The sequence below is a fragment of the Sander lucioperca genome, chromosome 20 (genome assembly GCF_008315115.2).
Source record: "Sander lucioperca isolate FBNREF2018 chromosome 20, SLUC_FBN_1.2, whole genome shotgun sequence".
Lineage (NCBI taxonomy): Eukaryota > Metazoa > Chordata > Actinopteri > Perciformes > Percidae > Sander > Sander lucioperca.
In genome coordinates this window covers 22,278,159-22,290,850 of record NC_050192.1, presented here as the reverse complement: position 1 = coordinate 22,290,850, position 12,692 = coordinate 22,278,159, and the positions used below count along the sequence as shown (strand labels likewise).

The 12,692-nt window shown below is 42.1% G+C and overlaps 1 protein-coding gene across 1 annotated transcript; it reads right to left on the bottom strand.

Moving 5' to 3' along the window:
* Positions 1-7,152: 7,152 nt before the first annotated feature.
* Positions 7,153-9,493, bottom strand: LOC116051997 (potassium voltage-gated channel subfamily A member 1). The gene has a single exon (XM_031302486.2). It carries the CDS (start codon positions 9,139-9,141, stop codon positions 7,414-7,416), a length of 1,728 nt encoding a protein of 575 aa, XP_031158346.1. The 5' UTR covers positions 9,142-9,493; the 3' UTR covers positions 7,153-7,413.
* Positions 9,494-12,692: the final 3,199 nt, after the last annotated feature.

The following is a 12,692-nucleotide window of genomic DNA, read 5'->3' as shown; positions in this document are numbered from 1 at the left end:
AACAAAGGACTTTTTTTTACAATAGTTTGAGCAGACGGTATTGGGTCTTTGCCAAGGTTCTTCAACGTTTTTTTAAGCCAAGGACCCCTAACTGAGAGAGAGACGGAGCAGGGACCCCCTACAGCATATTGTATAATGTGTGGATGCCCTAAAGCCTTTATACATACCTTTTCAGTGCATAGAATACTAAGCTATTATATAATAATCAGTACTTTTAGCGTGTATAGAGCCAGCATATTTCCACCAGACTCCATGTAAATAATCAGTACTTTTAGCGTGTATAGAGCCAGCATTTGTTGGCATGATTTTATCAATTATGTTATAATGTTAAAAACACAGTAAATCCTTAGTATGAACTGCATCTGTGATAATATGTTGGATTAATGTTAAGACATTTTAATTTTTGAAAAAACGTTCAAAAAATTTACAATAATTTGGCGGCCCCCCTGCAGTAACTCTGAGGACCCCTCCAGGGCCCCCGGACCCCCTGTTGAAGATCTCTGGTCTATGCAAATGCTCGATGGTGTTTTAAGCGCTGCTTCCGTTGACTTCAAGGCACCTAATCCTAATCTTAACCCTAACCATAGCCATAACCATTGCCTTATCCTAGTGCCTTCCAGGCAGTGCTGTCTGGAAGGAGACGATGGGGGCTTAAAACACAGATAAACCTATGCAAACCTACTCAGATAGTCTTGTGAGTTAAAGGTGCACTATGAGTTCCTGCATGGTCACTTCTGTTGACGTTCCAAGTAAATTCCAAACAAAACAGAGCAAGCTCACCCCTCCCCCCATGTTTACGTAACTGTCATGACTAACCAGCCCAGTCTCACGGCAGTTTGTGAAATGGTCACGTTATTTAATCTATTGATACGTGTTCACAGGGACATTTTTCTCCTTTTTTTCGTGGTGGCAAGCACGAAAATGTGAAGTAATGTATTTCAATGGGAAGCATATTTCGTGGTCACAGCACAAAAAATGGTAGGGAGTAGTATAAAAAGCCGAAAAGTCCTGTTATTGTGGCGCGTCCCCAGCGGCCGTCCCGTGCGGCCGTCCCGTGTGGCCGTCCCGTGCGGCCGTCTCCCGGCATATGGGGCGTCCTTTTTGGCCGTCTCCCGGCGTGTGAGGCGCCCTTTCCCCGTAGGGTATTTCATGCTGGCCACCACAAAAAAAATGAGAAAAACGTCCCCGTGAACACGTATCAATAGATTAAAAATAACGTGACATTTACACGAACTGCCGTGAGACCGGGTTGGACTAACTGACTGTCACTAACCCCCACCCGCTCCCCCAACCATCTTGTCGGTGATTGGCTGGAGTGGTTTGTTGTATTTTGGTGCCCAGCCTGTGCCCCTAGTGTTTGTTTGACGTTTACGACCCCTGTGTTGTCTCCCGAGACCGGGCTTTTTCACGGTGTGTTCAGGGGGCAAGCAGCTAGCGGATCAAGGAGAGATGCCTACGATTTGAGACAAAAATGAAATCGTGCTGAAACCATGCAGAAACTCATAGTGCACCTTTAATGTCTTCTCAGCCTTTGTTATTCGGTTGCTTTTATGTAACCTTGAATAAAACCCTGGCCAGAGACTCAGTCGGGTCAAAGAGAATTCTACAGCTTCTTGACAACTTCTGTCTCCACTGCAAAATTCAATCCTCAACACATGCACGATGCTTCGGCATCGACACAAACGAGAGGAGATGGTGATGGAGGCTATAATTACCGAGTGAAATCAGATGAGAGTAATAAAAGATGCAGGCTAACATGTACATTGGCTTCTGGTTGACTGTGTCCAGATGCTGCACTGCTGGCGGTGTGTCAGCGTAGGTGAGGCCACCTTGGATCTGCAGGACAGATTTTTGTCCTGCAGCTCTCTGCTCACTGGCACAATAAGCTCAACACAGCAGAGATGACCCTAAATGACTGTTTTCTTCATGCAAATAGCAACTCTTGTCATGGTTATGAAGTGCACATACTGTAGCGAGTGAGGAAAAAAACAAAAAAACAATGAATAAACAAAAGGTTACGTAATCTAACCGGATTCGGGCAGCGAGGAGACCTGGATCGCTCACCGAAATCAACAGAAGAGCCTCTGAAATGATTAAATGCAGGAGAGCTGAGGGATGATGAGATCAGCAACAGTCGAGGAAAGATGATTTGGTACAAAAAAAATGCAGTTTCTCATTTTTAGATGCCTGACTTTTGAACAGGAACGGTTCTTCCCCATCCCTCAAGAACAACAAAATATTCACATGAAAGAGGTCACTGTATGGCTAAAAATACATGTGCCCCCCCTCCCCCCTCCCGTCCACATCAGTGATCATGTTTTGGGGCTGTATTCATGGGCTGACCTTTTTCAGAAAATGTGCAAACCTTTCATTTCTGTGCCTATTTGTCTCTTGGGTAAATGAGAACAAATTGCACGAACCCAAGCTGTGTCAAGACCGTGGGAATTTTGAAAGACAACATCCCAGCCCAATCAAGTTCAGGCAGAGAATCCAAGCTCTAGCTCAAGTATCTTTATCTTTTAAAAACCCAGAAAGTTAATGTAACTCAAGGTGTCCATGTTCGCTGGTATTGGTCATATCCGGACACTTCTAGTCTGACTCAGTTTCCTGTCTTTTCGTGGTGCTTTTCCTTTGGCAATCACCCCCAAAAGTGCAAATATAATTTATTTATACACATCTAAGAATCTACGTGGGAATTTTAATACCTGTACATGGGCATTTACATGTCTAATTAGTATACAAAAGTGACTTTGGTGAGAGAAAGCATTCAGAACGCTTGGGCGGCGCTCAGGTGGCGATTTAACTTTACATTCAAAGTGGAAATTAAGAAGCTTTTACTGCATCATTTGGAGTCGTTGAAGCATGCCGTTTTATTGTGGAGAACAAAAGGGGAGCGTGCCTATGTTCCTACAGTCCTATGTTCCCACAGCCCTATGTTCCCACAGCCCTATGTTCCCACAGCCCTATGTTCCCACAGCCCTATGTTCCCACAGCCCTATGTTCCCAAGCCCTAGCACAGCCCTATGTTCCCAGCCCTAGTCCCAGCCCAGTCCCAAGCCCTATGTTCCCACAGCCCTATGTTCCTACAGCCCTATGTTCCCACAGCCCTATGTTCCTACAGCCCTATGTTCCCACAGCTCTATGTTCCCACATTTCTAAGATTTCTTTCAAAATTAGGCCCTATGTTCCAACATTTGCTTTTTCATAAAGTTGTATCAGATTGTATCCCCCTAACCCCTAACCCTAACCCTAAAAAATGTAGTCGGAGGATAGGGCTTAAATTGAAGGAAATGTAGGAACTAAAAACTTAAAATGTCCTAGAAATATGGGAACATAAGGCTGTGGGAATATGGGGCCTAATTTTCAGTGAAAAGAAAACTCTTAGAAATGTGGGAACATAGGGCTGTGGGACGATTGGATTGACCCCAACAGGGGAACGATCCCGGATGTGTTGACAGCATTGATGTTAATATGGGAGACTGGTTAATACAGTTAACACCCTGAAAAACTAGCAGCGCCCAGTGATTTTTTTACAGCAGGGAGATAGGGGTGAGGGAGTATGGCCAAGGGTAGCGTGCACGGCTAAATCAATGGTGGTAGCTTCCTTTTGTCGACTCTTGTCAAAACAAAGCTGAAGTAAATGGTAAGAATAATGTTGAGAAAACATTACAAGATAATTTATATTCCTATTTAAACAGATATTCTGATTAGGGCTGGGTAGGGAGACTCGGTACTAATATGCAACCTGTTCTCACTCCCAACTTGTAAAATACTGACGCTTGGTCAGTGGCTCTCAGCGCCAGAAACCAACGCAAAAATCCCCTTTTAGCGTCTGTATGGAACTCACCGGGCAGAGCAGCAAGTTTTTATATCAGAAATATGGGTTTCTTTGAACCAAAATGCCCAAAAATAACATGGATGCATGGATGTACGTTGGATGGAACCCATACAATGATCTTTGCATGTAAAATTAATGGTTACTTTTATTGTATTTTGGGTGGTTTATTCAATTTTATAAACACGTTTAAATAGTTTTAAAACAGTATTCTGACTAAACTTTGACATAAACTAGTCTGTGATTCACTCAACATCCTCTGATCTTTACTATTAGTCAAAATAGTTAATAATTTCTGCTTTTTTTAAATCAAAAGTTAGGTATAATGTATAAATTAGGTTTATTGACCAGAACGTCAAAAGTGACGCCGAGAGTCCCGACCAAAGGCATTTAGATATGACGCTAAAGGAGACTTTTAGCGTCAATAACAACGCCAAAGGCACCTGACCAAGCGTCTGTATTTAACGCGATGGGAGTGAGAATGTGTTGCAATATGGCACCGGACCGGTATCTACCTGTCTGAAAGGCAACGTGGATTTCGGGTCCTCATTTCGCTGCCACCTAAATGTCTGTGCTGCTCTCTGATGCTCCGAAACAGACATAAGAGGCAACAGAAGCATTGCTGCATGTGACACTACACTTGACAGCAGGTAACGTTAGCCTACCGTTAGCTAGTAGCTGGCTTGAACACAGTTAAAATGCTGACAGCTGAACGGTGGAAAGTGTGACTGTATTTCACTGGAAAGGATTCCAACACCGGGACGTCCAACATTGTGCAGCTAAAGACACTCAACTAGCTGGCCACAAACTATAACCACTGCCTGCCGTTGTCGAAAATGCCAACACAGACGGGACTTAATGGTGCGTTTACTTGAAACTGGTATTCAACTCTGATATTAGCCGGCTGGGGTTAGAATGAAAGTTTTCTTCATGGTGGTAGTGAGAAGTTGATCCTAAATCAAAACATGTAAACATTAAGGCCGTTCCTACACAGTTCTTCAACCATATATTTTTTATATATAGCTGCATACTTCTGCGACATTATAAAAAAAACTAAAACTAAATATCATCGATGTCGGGCAGAAACCTTGTATGTCCAAATTTCATCATTTTAACCCTTGTGTTGGCTTCTGGTCCACCATGCACTTGTCCTTCTGGGTCAAAATTAACAATTTTTTTGACCGTTATTTTTTTTTGGGGATATTTTTGACAAATTTTCTAACGTTGTTGTCACTTTTTTCGTCACTTTTTTCAATGTTTTTGTCACTTTTTTCCACATTTGATGCTATTTTTCACTAACACCAATAGTTTTACACCTATTTTTGGAATTCATGGTCAATAAATCTCATTTAAAGGAGATTATACCTAATTTTGAAATGATGAAATATTTTTAATATTAGAGGAACGTAATGTATGTTGGTGGAGAATCACAGACATGTGGATGTCAAAGTTTAGTCAGGTTTTGAAACCATTTCAATTTTTTCAAATGCTATAAAATTGAATACCCACAATTTAATGAAAGTAGTAATCGAGTACATGCAATTGTACTTAATTTTTTGAGTAATTTGGTTAAAAAGAAACACATATTTCTGATATAGAAGTTCTGAGAACGGGTCAAATTTGACCTGAGGACAACAGGAGGGTTAATTTATTTTCATGACTCAATGCTATTGGTCCCCCTTTACATCTGTCTGTGGGTCTTTCTACAAATATTTAACCCTTGTGTTGTCTTCCCGTCGACCATGCAACATTTTTTTTTTTTCTGGGTCAAAATTTCAAAGTTGAAACTTTTTTTTCAACAGTTTGGTCGTCTTTTTCCCCTATTTTTGTGTCACTTTTTTCAACGTTTTTGTCACTTTTACCGATGTTTTTGAAGCTTTTCCTGACGTTTTTGTCACTTTTTCCGATGTTTTTGCTGATTTATTTCCCCACGTTTTTTAAAAATTTTACAAATTTTTCTCTTCACTTTTTTCAACATTTTGGTCGTCTTTTTCGACACTTTTGTCGCTTTTTCCCCTATTTTTTTTGTCACTTTTATCCAAGATTTTTTGTCACTTTTTCCGATGTTTTTGCTGATTTATTTCCCCACGTTTTTGAAGCTTTTTCCGAAATTTTTGTCACTTTTTTCAACGTTCTTTTATCATTTTTTTTTGTATACTTCTGATATAGAAACTTTTGGAAAATGGGTCAAATTTTACCCGAGGACAACAGGAGGGTGAAAGAGTGGTGAGGCAATTTCATCTGACTTTTTCAAAGGTAAATAGCTCAATATAATGTTTTCAAATTAGACGGTTTTTTTGAATTTCCTGAAAAGTTGGAACAGTTTTGGACAGACAAGGTTTTTGCCCAACAGCGACTGGATAGACGATATATAAAAACTAAAATTAAACCTTTCTGGAAAACTGAAACTAAAACTTGCAGAACAAACTCTGGAAACAAAAAATAAATAAATAAAAAAAAAATAAAAAAATTGTAAACTATTATCCCCTTGAAATATCGATCAATGTATTGTTTAAACGCTCAAATATCAGCATCAGAATTGGAAAATAATATTGGCACTTGAACACGAGAATTGAATTTTGACACTGATGTTACTCCATACATGAGGAGCTTGTTCTTTCCATATTAACCTGTTTCCTGTATCTGCACAAAGCTGATGATTACTGTGGATTCCCATCAAGTAAAATCACATTTAAAACCCAATAAATAAGCACTTATACTCTTTGTAACTCACCTGGTATCCGTGTTACTTGATGTCTCCAGATGGTCTTTGCTCTGTCCTCGTTTCTTGGCTGTCATTCCCTCAGTTTACTCCCACATAATGTCCTTTTTATTTAAGAATTCAAAAAAGTTCTTTAGTTTAAAATGATCACAGACAAGGCTAAAAATCTTCTCTTTAGGTCTTCTGAAAAAAAAAAGGAAAAATATCTCACTTCTTTGACAAAACCTGAGGAAAACAGGTGTCTGGGCATCTCAAAAATATACTTCTCGAAATCTACAATAACACCATGATCCAATTCATAAATAGTAGGCTTATGGGATATATTTATGTACACGACTGCTGCAACTTTTCAGCGTAAACATAATGACTAAATGTAGGGTAGGTACGAAAAATAAAATTTGGCTTTTTTTTTTTTCTTTTGTTGCACGACTGAACACGGACGGCTTCCTACGTTATGTACAAAGAGTCTCGTTGGTCCTGTAAATCCTCTGATGTCAAGTAATTATTCCAAGTCCTGCTCGTGTTTGATTATCTGCAGCACAGGCAAGACATGTCCCACTTTTATTCATGCACAAGTTTCATTTAATGTTCCTACTTTAAAGGGCCACTGAGTTGCATCACTGTGGCTTTTTGTTCAGACCTCCACTAACGGATGTGCTTAAACAGATGAGCGGGATTAAAAATGTGCTTTTTATAACTCAACCCCGTCGCTCTTTTAAAACTTTTCAGGATTGCAAATGTGTTGATCCTCCAACTGCTATGTGCAAAGACTTAAGAACCCATTAATGGGGGTTTATTCTAAATAACTATGGGCTTAAAAAGTTTATTATTTTTTTAAAGTCAGGGTCTGGAAGGACTACAGGTCTGTCTCCCGCGTGTCCAAGCAGAAAGCGTAAAGGGATCTCTTGAAGTCCATGCTGCTGTTCGCTTTGATATTCGCCTTCTCCGCCGACACGTTCGCGTCGCTGTTCTCCACGTCCTGCGACTTCGCCGACGACTTACTCCCTTTGCGCTTCAGTTCGGGGCTCGCTCGGCCGCTGTTGGGCTCGTCCTTCAGCGAGGACTGATCCTGGTCCGTCTCTCTGTGATAGAAGTAGTTGAAGTTGGACACGATGACCGGCACGGGCAGCGCGATGGTGAGCACGCCGGCGATGGCGCACAGCGAGCCTACGATCTTCCCCCCGACCGTGATCGGCCTCATGTCCCCGTAGCCGACGGTCGTCATCGTGACCACGGCCCACCAGAAGGCGTCCGGGATGCTGGAGAAGTGAGACTCCGGCTCGTCCGCCTCTGCGAAGAACACGGCACTGGAGAACAGGATGACTCCGATGAAGAGGAAGAAGATGAGCAGGCCGAGCTCCCGCATGCTGGCTTTGAGAGTCTGCCCCAGAATCTGCAGCCCCTTGGAGTGTCGGGAGAGTTTGAAGATTCGGAAGACCCGGACGAGGCGGATGACCCTCAGGATGGCGAGCGACATGGCCTGCTGTCCGTTCTGGTGCTCCTGGCCCTGCTGCTCCGCCAGCTCCGTGCCCACTGTGATGAAGTAAGGCATGATGGACATGATGTCGATGATGTTCATGACCGTCTTGGAGAACTCCGACTTGCTCGGGCACGCAAAGAAGCGCACGAACAGCTCGAAAGTGAACCAGATGACGCATGTTGTCTCTATGATGAAGAAGGGGTCCGTGAAGGTAAGAGAGGACCGTGGCGCCGTGCTGTTGTCCAGTCGGCTGGTGACCGGAAGCTCCCTCTCATCCCGAAACTCTGGCAGCGTTTCCAGGCAGAAGGTGATGATGGATATGGTGATAACAATCACAGACACGATGGCGATGCCCCGAGCCGGCATGGAGCTCTCCGGATACTCAAAAATGAGCCAGACCTGCTTCTGAAACTCATTCTGAGGCAGTGGCTTTTCCTCCTCTTTTATAAACCCTTCATCCTCACGGAAACGCTCCATGGCCTCCTCCCCCAGCTGGTAAAACCTAATCTCATCCGCGAACACATCAATGGACACATTGACAGGTCTCCGGATCTTCCCCCCTGACTGATAAAAATACAAAATCCCGTCAAAGCTCGGCCTGTTGCGGTCGAAAAAGTACTCGTTCCGGAGCGGGTCAAAGTATTTAATCCTCTTGGCGGGGTCTCCCAGTAAAGTGTCAGGGAACTGGTTCAGGGTGCCCAGCTGGGTCTCGTACCTTAGCCCGGCGATGTTGATGAGCACCCTCTCGTTGCTCTCCGTGTCCATGTCCAGCATGTCCTCGTCAAACAGATGGGGACTGTGGTCCGCGCGTAAAAGCGCATCCATGGCGTTCTCGCTACAGCTGAAAGTGTTGTTCATGTCGTTGATTTTCCAGGAGCTCTGATGCAGATGATGATGCAGATGATGCTGCTGCTGATGCGGACTCCCTCGGGTGTTCAGCTCTTTACTGTAGTCCTCTCCTCCGAGTCCAGTTTGCACGAAGCCCGGCTGATGATGGGGGACATCCAGCGCGTTTCGGCAGCTCTCCTCGGCATTGTTGCCGCTGCCGCCACCTCCGCTTCCTTTGGCGCCACCGTTCTCAAAGCTCACCAAGGCTATCTCCATCCCGCAGCCATCCGCACTTAATGTGTGAAAAACAAAGGAGACTTGTTGAGCCGCGATGCACACATCCTCTCCGGTGTTTTCAGGGAAGAGCGGAACAGAGATAGATGATGGTGATGGGGACTCGAGGCTGCTCCTCTTCACATGTGTGCTTACGTGTTGCTGCTGCTGCTGCTGCTGCTGTGGATTAAATAGATATTAAAACCACAAGGGATGAGGGGAGAAGAGGAGAGGAGGAGAGCAAAGAGACCCGGATGAGAGAGTAGGCTGTAATGATTATTCCTGACGTCAAAAGTGCTGCTCAGACCGTTTAGCTGCCTCTGAAAATGTCTGTGGATGCGAGACAAGCTGTCATCCTCTTTCTTGCTCTCCCTCCCCCCTCTCTCTCTATCTCTTGCTCTCTCTATCTCTATCTCTCTCTCTCTCTCTCTCTCTCTCTCTCGTTCTGTCTCTCTCACACATGCTCTGTTTATTTCCTGCCTTTATGGCAACAAAGTGTGCGCACTGGTCAGACTTATTTTGGTAAAAAAGAAACAAAGACAAAGAGTGTAAGAATAACCGAATGAAAACTACTCAAAGGGTTAAACACAATTGTTCTGAATTTCATTTTTATAATAATAGGCTTAAATAAACTAAGTTTTTATTATTGTGTGTCATATGTCCAATGTCTCGGCTTTAGAGCTGCAAAGATTAATTGATTAGTTGTCAACTATTAAATCAATCACCAACTATTTTGATAATTGATTGATCGGTTTGAGTCATTTTTATGAAGAAAAAAGTAAAACGTGTGATGTCAGCTTGTTAAATATGAATATGTTCTAGTTTCTTCTCTTCTCTGAGACAGTAAACTGAATATCTTTGAGTTGGGGACAAAACAAGACATTTGAGGACGTTATTTTGGGCTTTTTGGGAAACACTGATCCACATTTTTCACCATTTGACATTTTAGAGACCAAACACCTAATCCATTCATCCAGGAAATAATCCACAATGAGACAAATCGTTAGTTGTAGCTCTACCCAGCTTGTATACGGTTACAGGGCACAACAAATAAAGGAATACTTCAGGATGTGTTCTCATGAGCCATTCATACATATAGATACGTAAAGTTAAGTCATCGCCGCATGACGCTCACTATTTTTAGTAAAATATCATACAAAACCCGTTCATGCGAATGTGTTGGTGTGGTGAATGTTGAAAGTAGAAATGACTGAAATAAACTAAACTAAGAGACGATTTATAGACATTAAAATAAAATAAAGACACTAAATCCTACATTAACTTTTCGTGCATTTGTGTGTTTGAGTCCCGGGAGTACAGCCTGGCCGCACAGAATTCCGTGAAATGATCACGAATTATTAACAGCGCATTACGTGGTGGTGGCACGAAATGTGTGAAAATTTCGTGTGGCCACCACGGAAAACAATGCCAATGTAAAGTCAGTGAGAAGATGACGTAGCATTAAGAGTGACTAAGGTAGTGAGTAGTATGTAAGGCCGAAATTCTGCATAAGGAGGTTGTTTGGGGGGGTGGACGGGTCAAACACAGGACTTTCACCCAGGAGACCAGGGATCATGTCCCGCATGTCAACTTTCCTAAAGTCGCTTTCTTCTTTTCCGTCCCGTTCTTCCTGCGTGTCACTGAACCGTAAGCCCACACACAACCTTTTCCTAAACCCAACCATCCCGTTGTTCCCGCGTGTCACGGAACCGTAAGCTCACCAATGACCTTTTCCTTAACTTAAGGGACCGTGTTCTTGTAACGTAATTCTCAAAAAAACGTGGCGTGTATGTTTACGCTGTGACGTTGCAGACTGCCGTCCGCTGTATACAGCGTAGACATACACGCAGATAGCTTATAATGTTATAACGTACAGATAACACGCCACTTAGCTTAAGAAAGTTGGCGTGTATGTTTACGCGAAGTCATGTTACCACGTTGCATTTTCGTAAGATATCATAGGAACCCGTTCCTGAGAATGCATTGCCTTGCTACACTGTAGTTTAATATATTTATACTGTCTGTCTTCCAGCATTTCATTTAACTTCTCCTGTTTTAATGTTTTTCTTTCTGGATCTTATATAACATCAGAGCCTCTCAGATTCGCTTCAGACATCCTTAATGCACACAAATTAATTTCCTTACAGCCGCAGCACAAAGAGCTGCTTCCACATGATGACATCCGCGGACTCTTTCACGTCTTCTCTTTGTGTCGTCTTTGTGTCCGAGTCCTCTTCTCCTTCGCTGTGTATGGAAGGTCGGGCCCCGGGGCCACACTCTGATGCTGTTTCTCCGGATGTTTTGAAGGAGATGGACGGGTCCTTTCTTTACCTCCACACTCACACAAACTCATGTTTTATCTTTGCAGCCATTCCCTGCTCTCGGCTCCTGCTCACCAACACATTCACTCTCTGAAATCGGGGTCAGCCCTATGTTCCCACATCCCAATGGTCCCACAGCCCTATGTTCCCACATTTCTAAGAATTTTCTTCAAATTAGGCCCTATGTTCCCACATTTCTAAGAATTTTCTTCAAATTAGGCCCTATGTTCCCACATTTCTAAGAATTTTCTTCAAATTAGGCCCTATGTTCCCTCATTTCTATGAATTTTTCTTAAAATTAGGCCCTATGTTCCCACATTTCTAAGATTTTTCTTAAAATTAGGCCCTATGTTCCCACATTTCTAAGAATTTTCTTCAAATTAGGCCCTATGTTCCCTCATTTCTATGAATTTTTCTTAAAATTAGGCCCTATGTTCCCACATTTCTAAGATTTTTCTTAAAATTAGGCCCTATGTTCCCACATTTCTAAGATTTTTCTTAAAATTAGGCCCTATGTTCCCACATTTCTAAGATTTTTCTTAAAATTAGGCCCTATGTTCCCACATTTCTAAGGATTTTTCTTCAAATAGGCCCTATGTTCTCACATTTCTAAGAATTTTTCTTCAAATTAGGCCCTATGTTCTCACATTTCTAAGAATTTTTCTTCAAATTAGGCCCTATGTTCTCACATTTCTAAGAATTTTTCTTAAAATTAGGCCCTATGTTCCCACATTTCTAAGATTTTTCTTAAAATTAGTCCCTATGTTCCCACATTTCTAAGATTTTTTCTTCAAATTAGGCCCTATGTTCCCACATTTCTAAGATTTTTCTTAAAATTAGGCCCTATGTTCCCACATTTCTAAGAATTTTCTTAAAATTAGGCCCTATGTTCCCACATTTCTAAGAATTCTTCTTAAAATTAGGCCCTATGTTCCCACATTTCTAAGAATTTTTCTTCAAATTAGGCCCTATGTTCTCACATTTCTAAGAATTCTTCTTAAAATTAGGCTCTATGTTCCCACATTTCTAAGATTTTTCTTAAAATTAGTCCCTATGTTCCCACATTTCTAAGAATTATTCTTAAAATTAGGCTCTATGTTCCCTCATTTCTAAGAATTCTTCTTAAAATTAGGCCCTATGTTCCCACATTTCTAAGATTTTTCTTAAAATTAGGCCCTATGTTCCCACATTTCTAAGATTTTTCTTAAAATTAGGCCCTATGTTCCCACATTT

Excerpts from the sequence above, each read along its gene's own strand:
- LOC116051997 (XM_031302486.2), bottom strand. The coding sequence starts at position 9,141 with ATGGAGATAGCCTTGGTGAGCTTTGAGAACGGTGGCGCCAAAGGAAGC.